Source organism: Microcaecilia unicolor, chromosome 5 (assembly GCF_901765095.1).
Source record: "Microcaecilia unicolor chromosome 5, aMicUni1.1, whole genome shotgun sequence".
NCBI classification, from domain to species: Eukaryota; Metazoa; Chordata; class Amphibia; order Gymnophiona; family Siphonopidae; genus Microcaecilia; species Microcaecilia unicolor.
The window spans coordinates 21,240,472-21,258,391 of NC_044035.1; the positions used below are offsets into that span (position 1 = coordinate 21,240,472).

A 17,920-nucleotide genomic window follows, 5' to 3' on the forward strand; every position below is an offset into this window, starting at 1 on the left:
TCCTATCATTTGTACATGCCAGTCTGGGTGAGTCCTACATTGCTCAGGCTTGGCTGGAATGTTCTCCCTTAAGTTTGAAAGTCCTGCTTCTGACCCTTTAGAAAGCAGGAGATTCAAGCCTAAGAAACTGTTGCTGTGAGGGGTCTCTATTTTATAGTAACATAGTAACATAGTAGATGACGGCAGAAAAAGACCTGCATGGTCCATCTAGTCTGCCCAAGATAAACTCATATCTTGAATTTGTACCTGTCTTTTTCAGGGCACAGAACGTATAAGTCTGCCCAGCAGTATTTCCCGCCTCCCAACCACCAGTCCCATCTCCCATCACCGGCTCTGGTACAGACCGTATAAGTCTGCCCTCCCCTATCCTAGCCTCCCAACCACCAACCCCTCTTCCCCCCACCTGCTCCGCCACCCAATTTCAGCTAAGCTTCTAAGGATCCATTCCTTATAGTCAGAGGGGGGTGTCTCTGCTGCCACCAAAGCCTTCCCACTGATTATACTGGACACCCCTATTGTTCTACAACTTTTCTGTACCTTCTACCCCCTTCTGGAATGGCAAGAAGCCAGGGCGTTTACTCAAAAGACACCAGGCTGCCTGACTGCTGGTGATGTCGTCAGAGGCTTTTATTCTATTGGATGACTTTAGTAGAAGCACTGAGGATTCAGGCAACACTCCTTAGTGCTGAATTCCTCAGGTTGCTACATACTCATTTTGGATATCATGAAAACCTGACTGTCTAAGTGTGTCCAAAGATTGGGTTGAGAACCTCTGTTTAAATTATAGGGTGCCCCTATGACCACTGATCCCTCTAAGCTGATCCTGCTTCACTATCACATTTTCAATAGTGAGATCCAGGCAAGATCGGCAGAGGAACCTGCTTGTATCTAGCGATTGAAATCACAGTGGTCCTTTTACTAAGGTGCACTGAAAAGTGGCTTGCGGTAGTGTAGGCGCGGGTTTTGGGCGTGCACCGATTCATTTTTCAGCGCACCTGTAACAAAAGGGCTTTTTAAAATTTTAGCCAAAAATGGACGTGCGGCAAAATCAAAATTGCCGTGCATCCATTTTGGGTCTGCGACCTTACCGCCAGACATTGACCTAGCGGTAAAGTCTCACGCGGTAACCGGGCGGTAATGACTTACATGTGTTAAATGCCACTCAGCGCACACCTGATAAGCGGATCTGAAAATTATTTTTCGGACGCGCGTATCGGACGTGCGCCAAAAATGAAATTACCACAAGAGCCAAAGTGGTAACCAGGCAGTAATTCCATTTTGGTGCACGTTGGGCGCGCGTAGACGCTTATGCGGCTTAGTAAAAGTTAAAGTACCCTTCACCCCTTCCCCCCGGCAGCAATGCAGTTGGAGAACTCTCGCTGAGCCCAGAGCAGTGGCGTAGCTACGTGGGGCCAGGGGGGCCTGGGCCCCCGTAGATTTGGCCATGGACCCCCCTGCCGACGACCCTCTTGACCCCCCCCTCCCGCCGTCGCCTGCCTTTGCTGGCAGGGGACACCAACCCCCGCCAGCCGAGGTCCTCTTCTTCCCGCAAAAGGCTTCCTTCTGTTTCTGATGTCTTCGTTCTGTGAGTCTGACGTCCTGCACTTACAAAAGAAGCCTTTTGCAGGAAGACGAGGACCTCGGCTGGTGGGGGTTGGGATCCCCCGGCAGCAAAGGTAGGCAACGGCGGGTTGGTGGCGGGAGGGGGGTTGAGAGGGTCGGCGGGGGAGGGCAAAGTTGGTGGTGGCAGGGGCGGCGGGGTCGGAAATGGCGGGGGGGGGGGGGGGTGGGTGTCGGCAATGGTGGGGGGAGGGCTAAAATGTGCCCCCTCACCTCGGGCTCTGGACCTCCCTCCCACCGAAGTCTGGCTACGCCCCTAGCTCAGAGTCCTTGAGTCCTTGAGACACATGTACCCAGTGAGGTTTTAAGGATATCCACAATGAATATTTGCATGCCCTACCTCCATTGTATTCAAATTTATCTCATGCATATTCATTGTGGGCATCCTGAAAACCTGACTGGCTAGGTGTGTCCTGAGGACTGGGTTGAAAACCCCTGGATTAGAGGAACAGTGTCTTTGAGCACCTTAGGGTGATTAATCTTGCCCTATAATCAGCAGAGATACCTTCTCTTGATTAGCTTGAGAATTTATTACTACTACTACTACTACTTATCATTTCTAAAGCGCTACTAGACGTATGCAGCGCTGTACACTTGAACATGAAGAGACAGTCCCTGCTTGACAGAGCTTACAATTTAATTAGGACAGACAAACAGGACAAACAAGAAATAAGGGAATAAAAGTGAGGATGATAAAATAAGGGTTCTGAACAAGTGAATAAGGGTTAGGAGTTAAAAGCAGCATCAAAAAGGTGGGCTTTTAGCTTAGATTTGAAGACGGCCAGAGATGGAGCTTGACGTACCGGCTCAGGAAGTCTATTCCAGGCATATGGTGCAGCAAGATAAAAGGAACAGAGTCTGGAGTTAGCAGTGGAGGAAAAGGGTGCAGATAAGAGAGATTTACCCAGTGAACGGAGTTCCCGGGGAGGAATGTAGGGAGAGATGAGAGTGGAGAGGTACTGAGGAGCTGCAGAGTGAATGCACTTATAGGTCAATAAGAGGAGTTTGAATTTAGTGCACTGAACGTGTACAGAATCCATCCTGCAGGTTTCAGTTTCATTTATGCTATATAGGAATATATTTTACCTCTGAATGGGTTCCACAGTAAGATTTGTTTCTCGGTGATAAATCTGGTATGACAAATTGATAGTATCCAGCATCAAGGACCCCGTTGTAGCAGATGCCCCCAAGTGCCAGTTGACTAACTTCCCATCCGTACGGACATTCCGGAATTCTAGCAATAATAGATTTGGGATAACAGTGCACCATAATAACATCTGAAATAACAAGTACATTTTTTTAGTTCAAGCTTTTTAGTCTGTTTTTAATATAAAACCAATAAAACAAAAATAAAAATGACAATCCAGCTTATTTTCGAAGTAGATCGATGGCCATCTTCCGACACAAATCGGGAGATGGCCGGCGATCTCCTGAAGCCGGCCAAATTGGTATAATCGAAAGCCAATTTTGGCCGGCGCCAACTGCTTTCCGTAGCGGAGCTGGCCAAACTTCAAGGGGGGGTTTCGGTAGGGTAGTGAAGGCGTGACGGGGCGGGACAGGGGCGTGCTTTGAGATGGCCGGCTTTGCCCGATAATGGAAAAAAGAAAGCTAGTCTTGACGAGCATTTCGCCGGCTTCACTTGGTCCCTTTTTTTTCAGGACCAAGCTTCAAAAAGGTGCCACAACTGACAAAATGACCACCGGAGGGAATCGGGGATGACCTCCCCTTACTCCCCCAGTGGTCACCAACCCCCTCCCAACCAAAAATATATATATATATTTTTTGCCAGCCTCAAATGTCATACCCAGCTCCATCACAGCAGTATGCAGGTCCCTGGAGCAGTATTTAGTGGGTGCAGTGCACTTCAGGCAGGTGGACCCAGGCCCATCCCCCCCCCCCCATTTGTTACACTTGTGGTGGTAAAAGTTAAGCCCTCCAACCCCTCCCCCCAAAACCCACTGTACCAACATCTAGGTGCCCTCTTCACCCCTAAGGGCTATGGTAATGCTGTACAATTGTGTGGAGTGGGTTTTGGGGGGGGATTTGGGGGCTTAGCACCCAAGGTAAGGGAGGTATGCATCTGGGAGCAATTTTTTGAAGTCCACTGCAGTGCCCCCTAGGTTGCCCGGTTGGTGTCCTGGCATGTGAGGGGGACCAGTGCACTACAAATGCTGGCCCCTCCCACAACCAAATGCCATGGATTTGGCCAGGTTTGAGATGGCCGGCCTCGGTTTCCATTATGGGCGAAAACCGATGCCGGCCATCTCAAACCTGGCCATCTCTGACATTTGGGCGGCCCAACTGTATTATCGAAATGAAAGATGGCCGGCCATCTTTTTCGATAATACGGTTTGGGACCGCGGTTTGCGGCGCCTGCCATATAGATGGCCACCCGTGTAAATGGCCGGCGCCGTTCGATTATGCCCTTCCACGTAAAACAAGCAAAAAGTAGAAGTTTGTTGAGACATTGAGAAGTTCAAAGGAGATGTTTTTGTATTTATCTAGAAGAAATGAATACAAAAATAGCTGTATCATTGTTTAAGTGAGAGAGTTTAGTTTTTATTTTTTAAAAAAAAATTTTTTATTTATCATTTTACTTAATTTCATTCACATTTATCACGTAAATGTAAGGAAAAACAGAAATTAATATAAGGAAAAAGAAAAAACATTTTCTCTCAACAATATGTATAATTGTCCACAATTGGGGGATCCAAGATCAGGAAAACAATCTCAAAGAAAATAAGAAAAACACTGAATGGTTAATCTTACAATTCATATTTTCGGTAATTGCAGCCGGTACAGTGGTAACTAAAGGAAGTTGCTGCAGAGGGTTCTTCATCTGTTCTTTTAACTCCACAAACTCTTATAATTTCTTGGGTTCAACAAATAAGTAATAAGGAAATAGAGTTTAGTTTTTATTAATGTCAATAGGTATTATCTTCAGATGGGTAAATCTCAGTTGGTTTCCATATTTGGATTATCATTTGATATTTATTAGATTTTGTCAGTTGCTTTGAGTTTGAATTTATATATTAATCATAATGGGCCTCTTTTACTAAACTGCAGTAACAATTCCCGCTGCGGCAAATATGTCCACCGAAGAATTGTATTTAAGTTTGCTGCCTTTTTTTTGCAATTATTTAAAATCCTTTGAATGGTAAGTGATATTAATATATTGACTAATTTCTATTGTGATTTATTTGTTGGCATTTAATGTTTCTTGTATATATTTGCAAATATCCTGCCAAAAATGTTCTATCACCTTACAATCATGGATCATATGTTGTAGAGCTCCCTATCCGTTTCCGCATTCAAATCAAACTTCTCTTACTGACCTACAAGTGCATTCACTCTACCGCTCCCCAGTACCTCTCCACTCTTGTCTCTCACTACACCCCCTCTCGGGTACTCCGTTCCGTGGAAAAATCTCTCTTGTCTGTCCCCTTCTCCTCTACTGCTAATTCCAGACTCCGTTCCTTTTATCTCGCTGCACCTCATGCCTGGAATAGACTTCCCGAGCCTGTACGTCTAGCCCCGTCTTTGGCCGTTTTCAAATCCAGGCTAAAAGCCCACCTCTTTAACGCAGCTTTTGACTCCTAACCACTACTCACTTGCCCTGTACCCTTTTATCCCCATCTCTTTAATTCCCTTACCTCTTAGTTGTTCTGTCTGTTTGTCTGTCCTACTTAGATTGTGAGCTCTTTGAGCAGGGACTGTCTTTTCATGTATGGTGTACAGCGCTGCGTATGCCTTGTAGAGCTATAGAAGTGATAAGTAGTAGTAGTAGTAGTAATGTAGAAGCCTGCCCCTGCAAATCAACAACGCGGCCGCGTAGGCTTCTGTTTCTGTGAGTCTGACGTCCTGCACGTACGTGCAGGACGTCAGACTCACAGAAACAGAAGCCTGCGCGGCTGTGTTGCTGATCTGCAAGGGCAGGCTTCTAGATAGAATGTTGCTAGTGGAGGAGTAGCCTAGTGGTTAGTGCAGTGGAACATGGGATGTTGTTACTATTTGAGATTCTGGAATGTTGCTATTACTTGAGATTCTACATGGAATGTTGCTACTATTTGAGATTCTACATGGAATGTTGCTATTCCACTAGCAACATTCCATATTTAGATTGTGAGCTCTTTGAGCAGGGACTGTCTTTTCATGTATGGTGTACAGTGCTGTGTATGCCTTGTAGCGCTATAGAAGTGATAAGTTGTAGTAGTAGTACAGCACCTTTATATATATTACAATGCCAGCATTTCTTTGCGTTAGGTATACCGGTTTTGTGTTTTTTAAGAGGTGTCCAAAGAGCGCAGTGCACAAAGAGAACACCAGTTGAGTTAAGCTGGTTGATTGTGTAGGTCTACAGAATATGTACCAAAAGTGTTTCCAGTTTTTTTCTTCATTATGCATGTTAAAATCTAGTTCCCATATTTTAGTAGTTCCATTATTCATAGGAAATATAAGGTATGCTAGCGTTTTTAGGGCACGCTAAACGCTAGAGACGTCCATTTATTCCTATGGACGTCTCTAACGTTTAGCGTGCCCTAAATATTAGCGCACACTAAAAACGCTAGCGCGCCATAGTAAAAGAGGCCCATATTTTATAGAAAATAGAGGTAATTTTGCCATAAGAAATACATTTTATGGGTAGTCCAACTTGGCTCCTTTCCAGAAACACTGAAATCAGGGGGGGGGGGGGGGGGGGGGGGATGGGACATGGGACTTGATATTCTGCCTTTCTGAGGTTTTTGCAACTACAATCAAAGCACTTTACATATATTCAGGTACTTATTTTGTACCAAGGGCAATGGAGGGTTAAGTGACTTTCCCAAAGTCACAAGGAGCTGCAGTGGGAATTGAACCCAGTTCCCCAGGATCAGAGTCCACTGCACTAACCACTAGGCTACTCCTTCACTGGCAACATGCCATGTAGAAGCCTGCCCTTGCAGATCAGCAACGCGGCCGCGCAGGCTTCTGTGAGTCTGACGTCCTGCAGGATGTCAGACTCACAGAAACAGAAGCCTGCTCGGCTGCATTGCTGATCTGCAAGGGCAGGCTTCTACATGGCATGTTGCTAGTGGAATAACATTAACATTCCATGTAGAATCTCAAATAGTAGCAACAGAATCTCAATAGTAGCAACATTCCAGAATCTCTCAATAGTAGCAACATTCCAGAATCTCAAATAGTAGCAACTGCAACATTTCATGTAGAATCTCAAATAGGGAAAGGGAAATTCAACTTGAAATACTGCCTTTCTGTGGTTTTTGCAACTACATTCAAAGTGGTTCACATATAGTCAGGTGCTTATTTTGTACCAGGTGCAATGGAGGGTTAAGTGACTTGTCCAGAGTCACAAGGAGCTGCAGTGGGAATTGAACCCAGTTCCCCAGGGTCAAAGTTCACTGCACTAACCACTAGGCTACTCCTCCTAGGGCTTTACCCACAGAACTGTGAATTGCACAGTTAGAACTGACTAACTCAAAATTTTCTCCCACTTACCCCCGTATTCTATACAGCTCACCTAGAGATCCGCGCCAAAATCCAAGCTTATTCTATAACAATGTGCATAACTTAATTGGCTTAACAAGCTAATCAGCATTGAGAAGAGCTCTTAACAAGTAATAATGAGCACTAATTGGCAATAATTTACGTGCACAATTCACTAAACTCATTCTGTAATGCAGTGCGCCTAACTTCTAATGTGTGCAGGCAAAAAGGGGCGTGGTTATAGGCAGGGGAAAGGGCATTTCGTGGGTGTTCTGACATGTACGCGTATAGTTATAAAATACGGCCCACTGCACCTAAATCTATGCCCCAGGATTTACACCACATTTTCGTTGGTGTAAATGGAGGCACGTAGTTTTAGGCGCTGAGATATCAACTAAGTATATTCTATATGCCGTGACTAAATCTAGGCACCTCAACTGCTTTCCATCACGGGAACCACCAAAGTTCATGGGGGCATGTCGGCAGTGTACTGAAGGCGGGACGGGGGTGTGGTTCATAGATGGGCGTCTTCGGCCGATAATGGAAAAAAAGAAGGGCATCCCTGACGAGCATTTGGCCCACTTGGTCCAATTTTTTTCACGACCAAGCCTCGAAAAGGTGCCCGAACTGACCAGATGACCACGGAAGGGAATCGGGGATCACCTCCCCTTACTCCCCCAGTGGTCACCAACCCCCTCCCACCCTCAAAAAAAATGTAAAAAACATTTTTTCCAGCCTCTATGCCAGCCTCAAATGTCATTCCCAGCTCCATCACAGCAGTATGCAGGTCTCTGGAGCAGTTTTTAGTGGGTGCAGTGCATTTCAGGCAGGCGGACCCAGGCCCATCCCCCCATACCTGTTACACTTGTGGTGGTAAATGTGAGCCCTCCAAAACCCACCCGAAACCCACTGTACCCACATCTAGGTGCCCCCCTTCACCCCTTAGGGCTATGGTAGTTGTGTACAGTTGTGGGGAGTGGGTTTTGGGGGCTCAGCACCGAAGGTAAGGGAGCTATGCACCTGGGAGCAATTTATGAAGTCCACTGCAGTGCCCCCTAGGGTGCCCGGTTGGTGTCCTGGCATGTGAGGGGGACCAGTGCACTACGAATGCTGGCTCCTCCCACGACCAAAGGGCTTGGATTTGGTCGTTTTTGAGATGGGCGTCCTTGGTTTCCATTATCGGCGAAAACCGAGGTCGTCCATCTCTAAGGACGACCATCTCAACATTTAGGTCGACCATCTCTTAGGTCGACCTAAATGTTGAGATTTGGGCGTCCCCGACCATATTATCGAAACGAAAGATGAAAGATGGACGCCCATCTTGTTTCGATAATAAGGGATGCCCCGCCCCTTCGCGGGGACGGCCTCAGAGATGGGCGCCCTTAGAGATGGGCGTCTCCGTTCGAAAATGCCCCTCTATATCGGCAATGATTTCTGCACCAATTTTTTAGGCGTCCTATATAGAATTTCCCCCTTAGTGGGTAGAAAGTATGTGCACGTATCAAACTGTTCCTGCTTTTTTATCCATGCAAAACAAGTGGGGAAAGCATGTGGAGCATGTCTCATGGAATTCTTTCTTTGCATGTGTGTGTGTGCAGTACCCAAACATTCTGCTGGTTTGGAAACAATAATAAACAAACCAAGTGTGATAATACAGGAAACCATTAGATACCTTTCTAGGGGTATATTTAGGTCAGGACAGAAAACTATAAATGTGCACTGGTCCACTTAGTTCCCCTTATCTCCCTGCAAATCGATCCCACAGAAATACAGAGGCAAAGTGCACAGGTACTTTTTCTACCCATGCCGGCTTTGAAAATTTGCTAAACTTTGAGTGGGTAGAACAGTAGTTGCTTACCTTGCTGTTAGGCAGCGTACTGGAAATGGCCGCCAGCAAGCGCAACGGAAAAAGCAGCATGTTTTTTGGAAGTCCGTACAAACATGCTTAGTGTTTTTGAATGTTATCAGTATGTCTGTGCAAGAATCGCACCTGTTCCCTTTTGGGTTTCCTTATATGGTTATCCCCAAGGTGACTGCACCTGGTATGCAATAAACCACATTACTGCAATAATTTTGTGTGCTGCAAAATACAGGACAGGTGGGGGGTGGGGGGGGGGGGAAAGCCCACTTACCTGCTTTATTTGGATTGCATGGTGCTACTCCAGAGGCTTCAGCAAAGATGGTGAACAGATTAATGACAAAAATCAGCATCTCTTTCAACGCGTCAAGTACACGGCTCTTCAGATTCTGGGTAATAAAAGAAAAAGAAAAACAGAACAGCTGAAAATATTGCTGGATCTAAATAAAATCTCTCCCTATAACAGGTCTACGGCCATGCAATCAGCTTAGCCTAAATTCAGATGCACTCCAGTGGCATGCAAGCGGCTTTTTGGCTGTGAGGAATGACAATACCACAATACACTACACAGCTCCTCCTGGGGACATGGCTACACCTGCTGGCACTGCCCCCATTTACAGGACTGGCTGATAGTCCAGAGAGAGAGAGAGAGAGAGAGAGAGAGAGAGCCCTCAAAAACAGCCAAGCAATCCAAGCACCTGTCTGTTCTGTAAGTATGCATTTTCTTACTAAACACCACTTGCAGGCAGTAACCCTTCCCCTTCCTCCCAAAGTTGATTCCACTGTTATTCAAATCATACAAACCTTGCAGAAAGAATAAAAATAGATCAGATGGTCATTGTCTCCTTTCCTTGTTCATATTCTATTTGTCGATTTTCATTTTTTTTCCCAAAGATGTCTTTCTTCCCTTGTTAGGAACGAACCAGTCCCGTTCTGCTGCTTTATAGCTTCTGTAAACGGAGCCCCTTTCTTCTCTAGATAAATGCCAACGAATCAGCGCTATGGAATACGAAATGAGGTGATTGTGAACCAGCAGTATTAACTTCTAAGGAGGCTTTAAGTTCACCAAAAAAAAAGGACAAAAAGTTTTCTTGATACTTTATACTAGGGAAATGCATTTGTTAACATGTATTCAGTTCGCTAATATGCCTTAAAAATTTTAGGCATCGCAAATCCATTTTCCATACGTTAATCTGTGAATTACATTTGCTTTGTGCACGTTAACAAGCTTTGGGGCCCTTTTACTAAACAGGTTAGGCGCTTAACGTGGTTTACCTTGTGGTAACTGTTAGCGCACAGCTGCGTTAAGGGGCTTTCCAGTATTTTCATACTTAAGGCGTGTAAACCGCACATTTAAATGCTTTCTGTGTTACAGGGCATGTCATGGGTGGAAAGTAGAAAGTGGAAAGTGGCTTCTAACAGTAGCCAATCCAGGTCACAAGTACCTGGCAGAAACCCAAATAGTGCAATATTATAAATAGAAACAAAAGGAAAAGTGATGTGAAGGGAAAAAGAGGAAAAAAGGAACCAGAGGCATCAGAGATAAATCAGTGAACAGGCTAGCAGGTCTCTTATAGCGCTTAGCTACTTCAGACCCCTGAGCCTCCTGAATGTAATCTGAGTGGAGGAGTGGCCTAGTGGTTAGAGCACCGCTCTTGCAATCTAGAGGTGGCTGGTTCAAATCCCACTGCTGCTCCTTGTGATCCTGGACAAGTCACTTAACCCTCCATTGTCTCAGGTATTGTGAGCCCTCCTGGGACAGAGAAATATCCAGAGTAGCTGAATGTAACTCACCTTGAGCTACTACTGAAAAAGGCAAGATTCTAGAATCATAAAGAGTAACAAGATTCCATGCAGAATCTCAGAGTAGCAACATTCCATGTAGAACCCCAAAGAATAAGAGTGGAGGAATGGCCTAGTGGTTAGAGCACCGGTCTTGCGATCCAGAGGTGGCTGGTTCAGATCAAATCCCACTGCTGCTCCTTGTGATCTTCAGCAAGTCACTTAACCCTCCATTGCCTCAGGTACAAACTTAGATTGTGAGCCCTCCTGGGACAGAGAAATATCCAGAGTACCTGAATGTAACTGACCTTGAGCTACTACTGAAAAAGGTGTGAGCAAAATCTAATAAATGAATCATTTGCCTCTCTGGAACCCAAACCTTGTTATATATATTTTGCAATCTTTATCAATTTCTTTTCTTTTCTTTAGTCCATAAGACCTTAAAATATCAAAGACAAAAAATAGCGACTACTCATCCCTGCATCTGCAGCTTCAGCGCTCAATTGAAACTATTATGACTGCCTGACGCTGGTATCTTGGTGAAAACTGCGTTTCGGTCAAAAGACCTGCTTCCGGGGACTGCTGACAGTCGCAGTCATTGTGGCCGGAGTACCGGCTCAGATTAGTCGAGATGAACAGGCTCCTAAGCAGTGGCGTAGCCAGACTGCCAATTTTGGGTGGGCCTGAACCCAAAGTGGGTGGGCACAAAATTTTCTCTCTACCCCCCTCCCCCAGCAAAATTTAGTCACACTAATCAGATGCATTTGTCACACAGGGTAAAGTGCTGCTTTTCAGTGCATCAGATTTCAGACAATTTATTTAATAGCCTAACACCCTTTTCAGTGAGCTTTCAGAGGGCAAAACCTCCTGCCTCAGGTCAGTATAATGCTGTTACGGTATCCTCGCCTGACCTAAGGAAGGAAGTATTGGTCTCTGAAACTTCATTAACACAGGTACCATATTACTTTATCCTAAATTAAAATAAAATTATTTTCTTTACCTTTGTTGTATGGCCATTTACTTTTTCTCATTGTGTTGCTCCCAGTCTCTAGATTCTGCTTTCCTTCGTTTTCGCTTAACTCTTCTGCCAGTGTTTCCTGGCCATTTGTCATTTTTCTCTCCTTTTTCTTTGCTTTCTTCAATATTTTCCTGCCTCTCTCTCTCTCTCTCTCTGTCCAGATTTAATTCATTCTAACTATCCATTCTTTAATTTCCTTCATCTACTTATGGCTTTTCATCTTTTTCTCACCCTTGTTCTCCCCATGCCCCTTCCTCTTATTCTCCAGTCTTTCACTACTCCCCTTTTCCATCCAGCAGCTCTCCTCTTTCTCTCCCCATCCTTCCAGTCTCCCCTCTCTCTCCCCATCCTTCCAGTAGTCTCCCCTCTTTCTTTCTGCATCCTTCCGTCCAGTGTCACCTCTTTCTCCCTACCCTTCCATCCAGTGTCTTCCCTCTTTCTCTCCCCATCCTTCCACCCATCTACCCTCTCTCCTGATCCTTCCATCTAATATCTCTCTCTCCCTCCTTCTAACCAGTGTCTATCTCTCTACCCTTTTCTGTTCAGTGTCCCTTTTCTCTCCACATCCTTCCAGTCTCTCCCCTTTCTCTCTGCATCCTTTCATCCATCTCCCCTCTTTCTCTCCCCATCCTTCCATCCAGTGTCTCTCTGCTTCGCTCCAGGGGCAGTGACATAAGAGACGGGAGGAGCCTGCAGAGCCAGCAGCCAATGCTTCGAGGCTGCCTACGGTGCTGCGCTTTTTTTTTTTTTTTTTACATTTTTTCTCGTTGTTAACGTTGGTGGCGGCACTCAGCTCAGTCAGCTGAGCGCTTCTTCTTTTTGTAGCGCCGGCCCTGCTGCTCAACAGGAAAAGCAGCAGTGGCCGGCAATGGGAGCAATGGGAGTGGGCGGGCCAGAGCTGAAATTGGGTGGGCCTGGGCCCACCCAGGCCCACCCGTAGCTACGCCCCTGCCTAAGGACAACAGAATTTGCACTGCAAATGGACAAATCAACTTTTCCGGGCAATGAATCCTTGCTTCTTGCTTATGTGCGCTTCATAACAGACAAAACTTTAACTTGAGAGATGTCTCTCCTGTCTGTCCCCTTCTCCTCTACTGCTAATTCCAGACTCCGTTCCTTTTATCTCACTGCACCTCATGCCTGGAATCGACTTCCAGAGCCTGTACATCTAGCCCGTCTTTGGCTGTTTTCAAGTCCAGGCTAAAAGCCCACCTCTTTGACACTGCTTTTGACTCCTAACCACTACTTACTTGCCCTGTACCCCACCTCTTTAATTCCCTTACCTCTTAATTGTTCTGTCTGTTTTGTCTGTCCTATTTAGATTGTGAGCTCTTTGAGCAGGGACTGTCTTTTTCGTGTATGGTGTACAGCTCTGCGTAAGCCTTGTAGCGTTATAGAAGTGATAAGTAGTAGTAGTAATGTAGAAGCCTGCCCTTGCAGATCAGCAACGCGGCCGCGCAGGCTTCTGTTTCTGTGAGTCTGACGTCCTGCACGTACGTGCAGGACGTCAGACTCACAGAAACAGAAGCCTGCGCGGCCGCGTTGCTGATCTGCAAGGGCAGGCTTCTAGATGGAATGTTGCTAGTGGAGGAGTAGCCTAGTGGTTAGTGCAGTGGAACATGGGATGTTGTTACTATTTGAGATTCTGGAATGTTGCTATTACTTGAGATTCTACATGGAATGTTTCTATTCCATTAGCAACATTCCATTTTTAGATTGTGAGCTCTTTGAGCAGGGACTGTCTTTTCATGTATGGTGTACAGCCCTGTGTATGCCTTGTAGCGCTATAGAAGTGATAAGTAGTAGTAGTAGTATTTGCAAGGCAATTAATAACAGACACAAAAGGGGAGACATTATTTTGTGTTGTTGAAAAATTCTTCAAGGACAAGGAAATTCCACTACTAATATACTGACAATAGCAACTGATGGAGCATCATCAATGATAGGCTGTTACCGTGGATGTATTGCATATTTGAAAATGCAATACCAAGCGCCCCTTTTGCCAAGCCGCGGCAAAGGTGGACCAGTGCTGGTGTTGGTAACGTGTTTTACACGTGCGCCGAGGCCCCCTTTTACTGCAGCTGGTGAAAGGGATACTCTTGATTTCCTGCAGGAAATGGCCAGGCGGCAAGTAAAGCACTTGCCGCTCAGCCATTTCAGGGGGAAGCCCTTACCGCCACCCACTGCCTGATTTCTGCCGGTTACAGTCCAGCGCTACAAAAATAAATAAATGAAAGTAAAACCCGGCTGGCTCAATCCGTCCTCCTTTTTCTGGAGCCATATGGTAACCCTAGCCGCACCGGACGGTTGTTGAAACGCTCCTGGCGTCTTTGAGCAGAATTTATTCCATTTTTTCCAGAAAATGCCACATACTAAACGTAAAGGAGTGTTGAGACTAGTGCCTCCACCTACCTCAACCTCCTCACCAGCTCAAACGTCGCTGGAACGTTTCTTTCCAGGTGTTTCCAGGCTTCAACAGGGAGAGGATCCCATTGCGGAGGGGCCCGGAGGAGCGGACTCCCTGCCGGGAGAGGAAGTCTCCCTGTCTCCACCATCAACCTCGCTGATCCCTCCCAGCTGGGCGTCAAGAGCGGCCCTGGTTGAAAAATACTGTAGACTCCGTTAAAACTGACTTAGCAACGCAAGTCCAATCTATACAAAAAGAGGTTGCAACCTTAAATGTTTTCAAAAATGTGGCTACTAAAGATTCCATGGACATTAGACGTAAAATAGAACAAGTTGAGAACCTTAACAGGCGCCTAAACCTACGTTTTTTGAATTTTCCAATAATAGCGGGGGTAACTCTGATAGATAATTTCCGGAACTATATGATTGAAATTTTGAATATTCCTGCTGAGGCAATACCCCTGCTAAACAAGATTTATTATATTCCTAAATCTAGAACTGGAGCGCAAGGTCCTGAAAAAGATACGCCCGATCTACAAAATATTTCTGACATTTTGGAACAGTCCTCTGATATTGTAATGAACAGAACTACCCTGTTTCCCCGAAAGTAAGACATCTCCCGAAAATAAGACCCAGTAGAGGTTTTCCTGAATTGGTAGATATAAGGCCTCCCCCGAAAGTAAGACCTAGCAAATTTTTGTTTGAAAGCAGGCCGCCGAGAGCTGGACAAGGCCGCCCCCGGGCCACCCCCCCACCACCTGAGGTCACCGGGCCCCCCTCCACCCACCCTCCGTCGCTCCCGGAACTAACCTTAAACGCCTCCTTTCACCTTCGCAGCAAGCAGCAGCAGGGCAGACCTCTCCTTCCTTCCATGCCCCGCCCTCATGGACGTTACATCAGGCGAGGGCGGGACACGGAAGGAAGGAGTGGCTTGCCCTGTTGCTGCTTGCTGCAAAGGTGAAAGGAGGCATTTAAGGTTAGTTCCGTGAGCGACGGAGGGCGAGCGGGCCAACCCCGATGTTTCCCCGAAAAATAAGACAGCCCCTGAAAATAAGACCTAGCGCATTTTGGGGGGCAAAAATTAATATAAGACAGTGTCTTATTTTCGGGGAAACACGGTACAATGATTGTATCAATGATGTTTGAGCAAGATTATAATACCATCTTAAGACTTTACTTTAGAAACCTTAAAGCTCAATTCTATGGCTCTAAAGTTTGGATATACCCAGATGTCACTAAATCAACTCAACAAAAAAGGAAGTTGTTTCTTGCTTTAAAACAAAATACAATAGATAAAGGAGCCTCCTTTTTTTCTTGCATATCCTTGCAAGTGTGTAGTTAAACATGGTCTAACTAAATATACTTTCTTTTCACCGGAACAACTAAAGTTGTTTATAGAATTGAAACGAGTGAAATGAAAAGAATAACCTGGATAAGGCAGCCTATACTTTTTTTGATTTGAATATTTGTTGGTAATACTTCTCTAACTCTTTTCTCTCCCCTCCAAATTGGGGTCTAAGAAAGGTATCAAGTTATTATATTTTGTGTATAAAACACTCTACTTGTAGAATTTCCTTCTACAGTGCCTTAAAATGTTATATGTGAGTGTTTGGAATATTATCATTATAATTTGCTTTTACCTGTATTTCTGTACAAGGCAATCCTTGAGTATTGTAATTAAAAGCATAAATAAAAGATTTTTTTTTTAAAGGCTTTTTTTCCAGATGTCTCAAAAGACACGCAAAAAAACCCCAAAACAATTCTTGATATTGAAACCAGAAATATTGCGGCTAGGCGGTACATTTTATCTCCGATTCCCTTGTAAATGTATAATAGGTTATGATACACACAAATATGTTTTCATGGATCCTACCCAATTAACAACATTTGTAGCCTCTAAAAGAGCTGAAGGAGCGAAATAGTATTAACCTTGCTTACATGTCTCCTAGTTGTTAAGTTCCTTCAAAAGAAATTTCTTTCTTATAATCCTCCCATATTAAGGAGGTCTCTTTACTTAATGTGGACTCGAGTGTTGAAATATGTGAAATTTATATCTTTTTTTCCTTTTGTTAACTTGAGAAAATAACACTTTCCAATCAAGTGTAATTCCTTGAATATAATTGTATATGCATAAAAATTAAAATAAAAAAAAAAGGCTTTAAAAAAAAAACCAAATGAAATAGTCATGCGGCAAGTGAAGCACAGCTGCACAGCCATTTCGGGGAGGGGGGGAGCACTTATTTCTACCCACTGAGGTGGTGGTAAGGGCTCCCACGCTAACCTAGCGGTAACCGGACAGCATGCGACACTGCCTGATTACCGCCTGGTACACTGACGCTACAAAACTGGAAATGGCACACACTGGAGGTAGGAACTACTGCCAGGCTGCTGCAATAGCCCAGTGGTACTTCCAGTTTAGCAAGTGGTAAGTCCGCATCGGCTTAGTAAAAGAGCCCCTGTGTGATTCATCAGGCAACATTTGGTTGCAAAATATCTGAGTGATCGGCTGCATAAATCATTGCACTATCAGGCTTATTTTTGAAAGGGATCGCCGGCGATCTCCTGATCCCGGCCAAATCAGTATTATCGAAAGCCGATTTTGGCCGGCTTCAACTGCTGTTTCGTCGCGGCGCCGGTCAACCTTCAAGGGGGCGTGTTGGTAGGGTAGTGAAGGCGGGACGAGGGGTGGGGCAGGGGCGTGGGTACGAGATGGCCGGCTTCGCCTTATAATGGAAAAAAAGAGGCCTGCTCAAAAAAGGATTTCGCCGGCTGGACTTGGTCCATTTATTTTTAGGATCAAGTTTGGAAAAAGTGCCCCAACTGACCAGATGACTACCGGAGGGAAGCAGGGATCACCTCCCTTGACTCCCCCAGTGGTCACCAACCCCCTCCCACCCCCCCCACCCCCCAAAAAACTAAAACTTTTTTTGCCAGCCTGTATGCCAGCCTGAAATGTTATACCCAGCTCCTTGACAGCAGCATGCAGGTCCCTGGAGCAGTTTTTAGTGGGTTCAGTGCACTTCAGGCAGGTGGACCCAGGCCCATCCCCCCCTACCTGTTCCACTTGTGGTGGTTAATGTAGAGCCCTCCAAAAAACCCCAAAACCCACTGTACCCACATGTAGGCGCCCCCTTCACCCCTTAGGGCTATGGTAATGGTGTAAAGTTGTGGCAAGTGGGTTTGGGGGGGGGATTTGGGGGGCTCAGCACACAAGGTAAGGGTGCTATGCACCTGGAAGCTATTTTTGTTTGTTTTTTTAAAGTTTTTAAAGTGCCCCCTAGGGTGCCCGGTTGGTGTCCTGGCATGTGAGGGGGGCCACTGCACTACAAAGGCTGGCTCCTCCCACGGCCAAATGCCTTACATTTCGCCGGGTTTGAGATGGCTGGGCCCGGTTTCCATTATGGCTGAAAACCGAAGCCCGCCATCCCATATAAACCCGGCAATCCGCCGGCAATCCTGTTGTAAACCCGGTGAGCGATTTGGCCGGCGCCAAGCGTATTTCAAAAATACACTTGCCGCTTACGGCGCCGGCCCCGAAGATGGCCGGCCATCGATTTGGCCGGCACCGTTTGATTATGCCCCTCTATGTTATGCAGTTAATAAAATCAAAACTCATTCTCTCAATAATTGATTATTCCGAAAGCTGTGCGAAGAGAATGATGAAGATTTTAAACGTTTGCTCTTCTACACAGAAGTTCGACGGCTCTCGAAAGGCAACTGTGTGAGCCGTTTTTAATACTCTTTTTGACACT

At 45.6% G+C, this 17,920-nt stretch overlaps 1 protein-coding gene across 1 annotated transcript in view; it reads right to left on the reverse strand.

Moving 5' to 3' along the window:
* Positions 1-9,315, reverse strand: part of TECTB (tectorin beta) — a 35,364-nt gene extending 26,049 nt beyond the window's left edge. Inside the window, exons 1-2 of the mRNA XM_030204714.1 lie at positions 9,237-9,315; positions 2,707-2,897 (exon numbers count right to left, since the gene is read on the reverse strand). Coding sequence (XP_030060574.1) covers positions 2,707-2,897; positions 9,237-9,315 — 270 coding nt within the window. The remainder of the gene's footprint in view (positions 1-2,706; positions 2,898-9,236) is intronic.
* Positions 9,316-17,920: the final 8,605 nt, after the last annotated feature.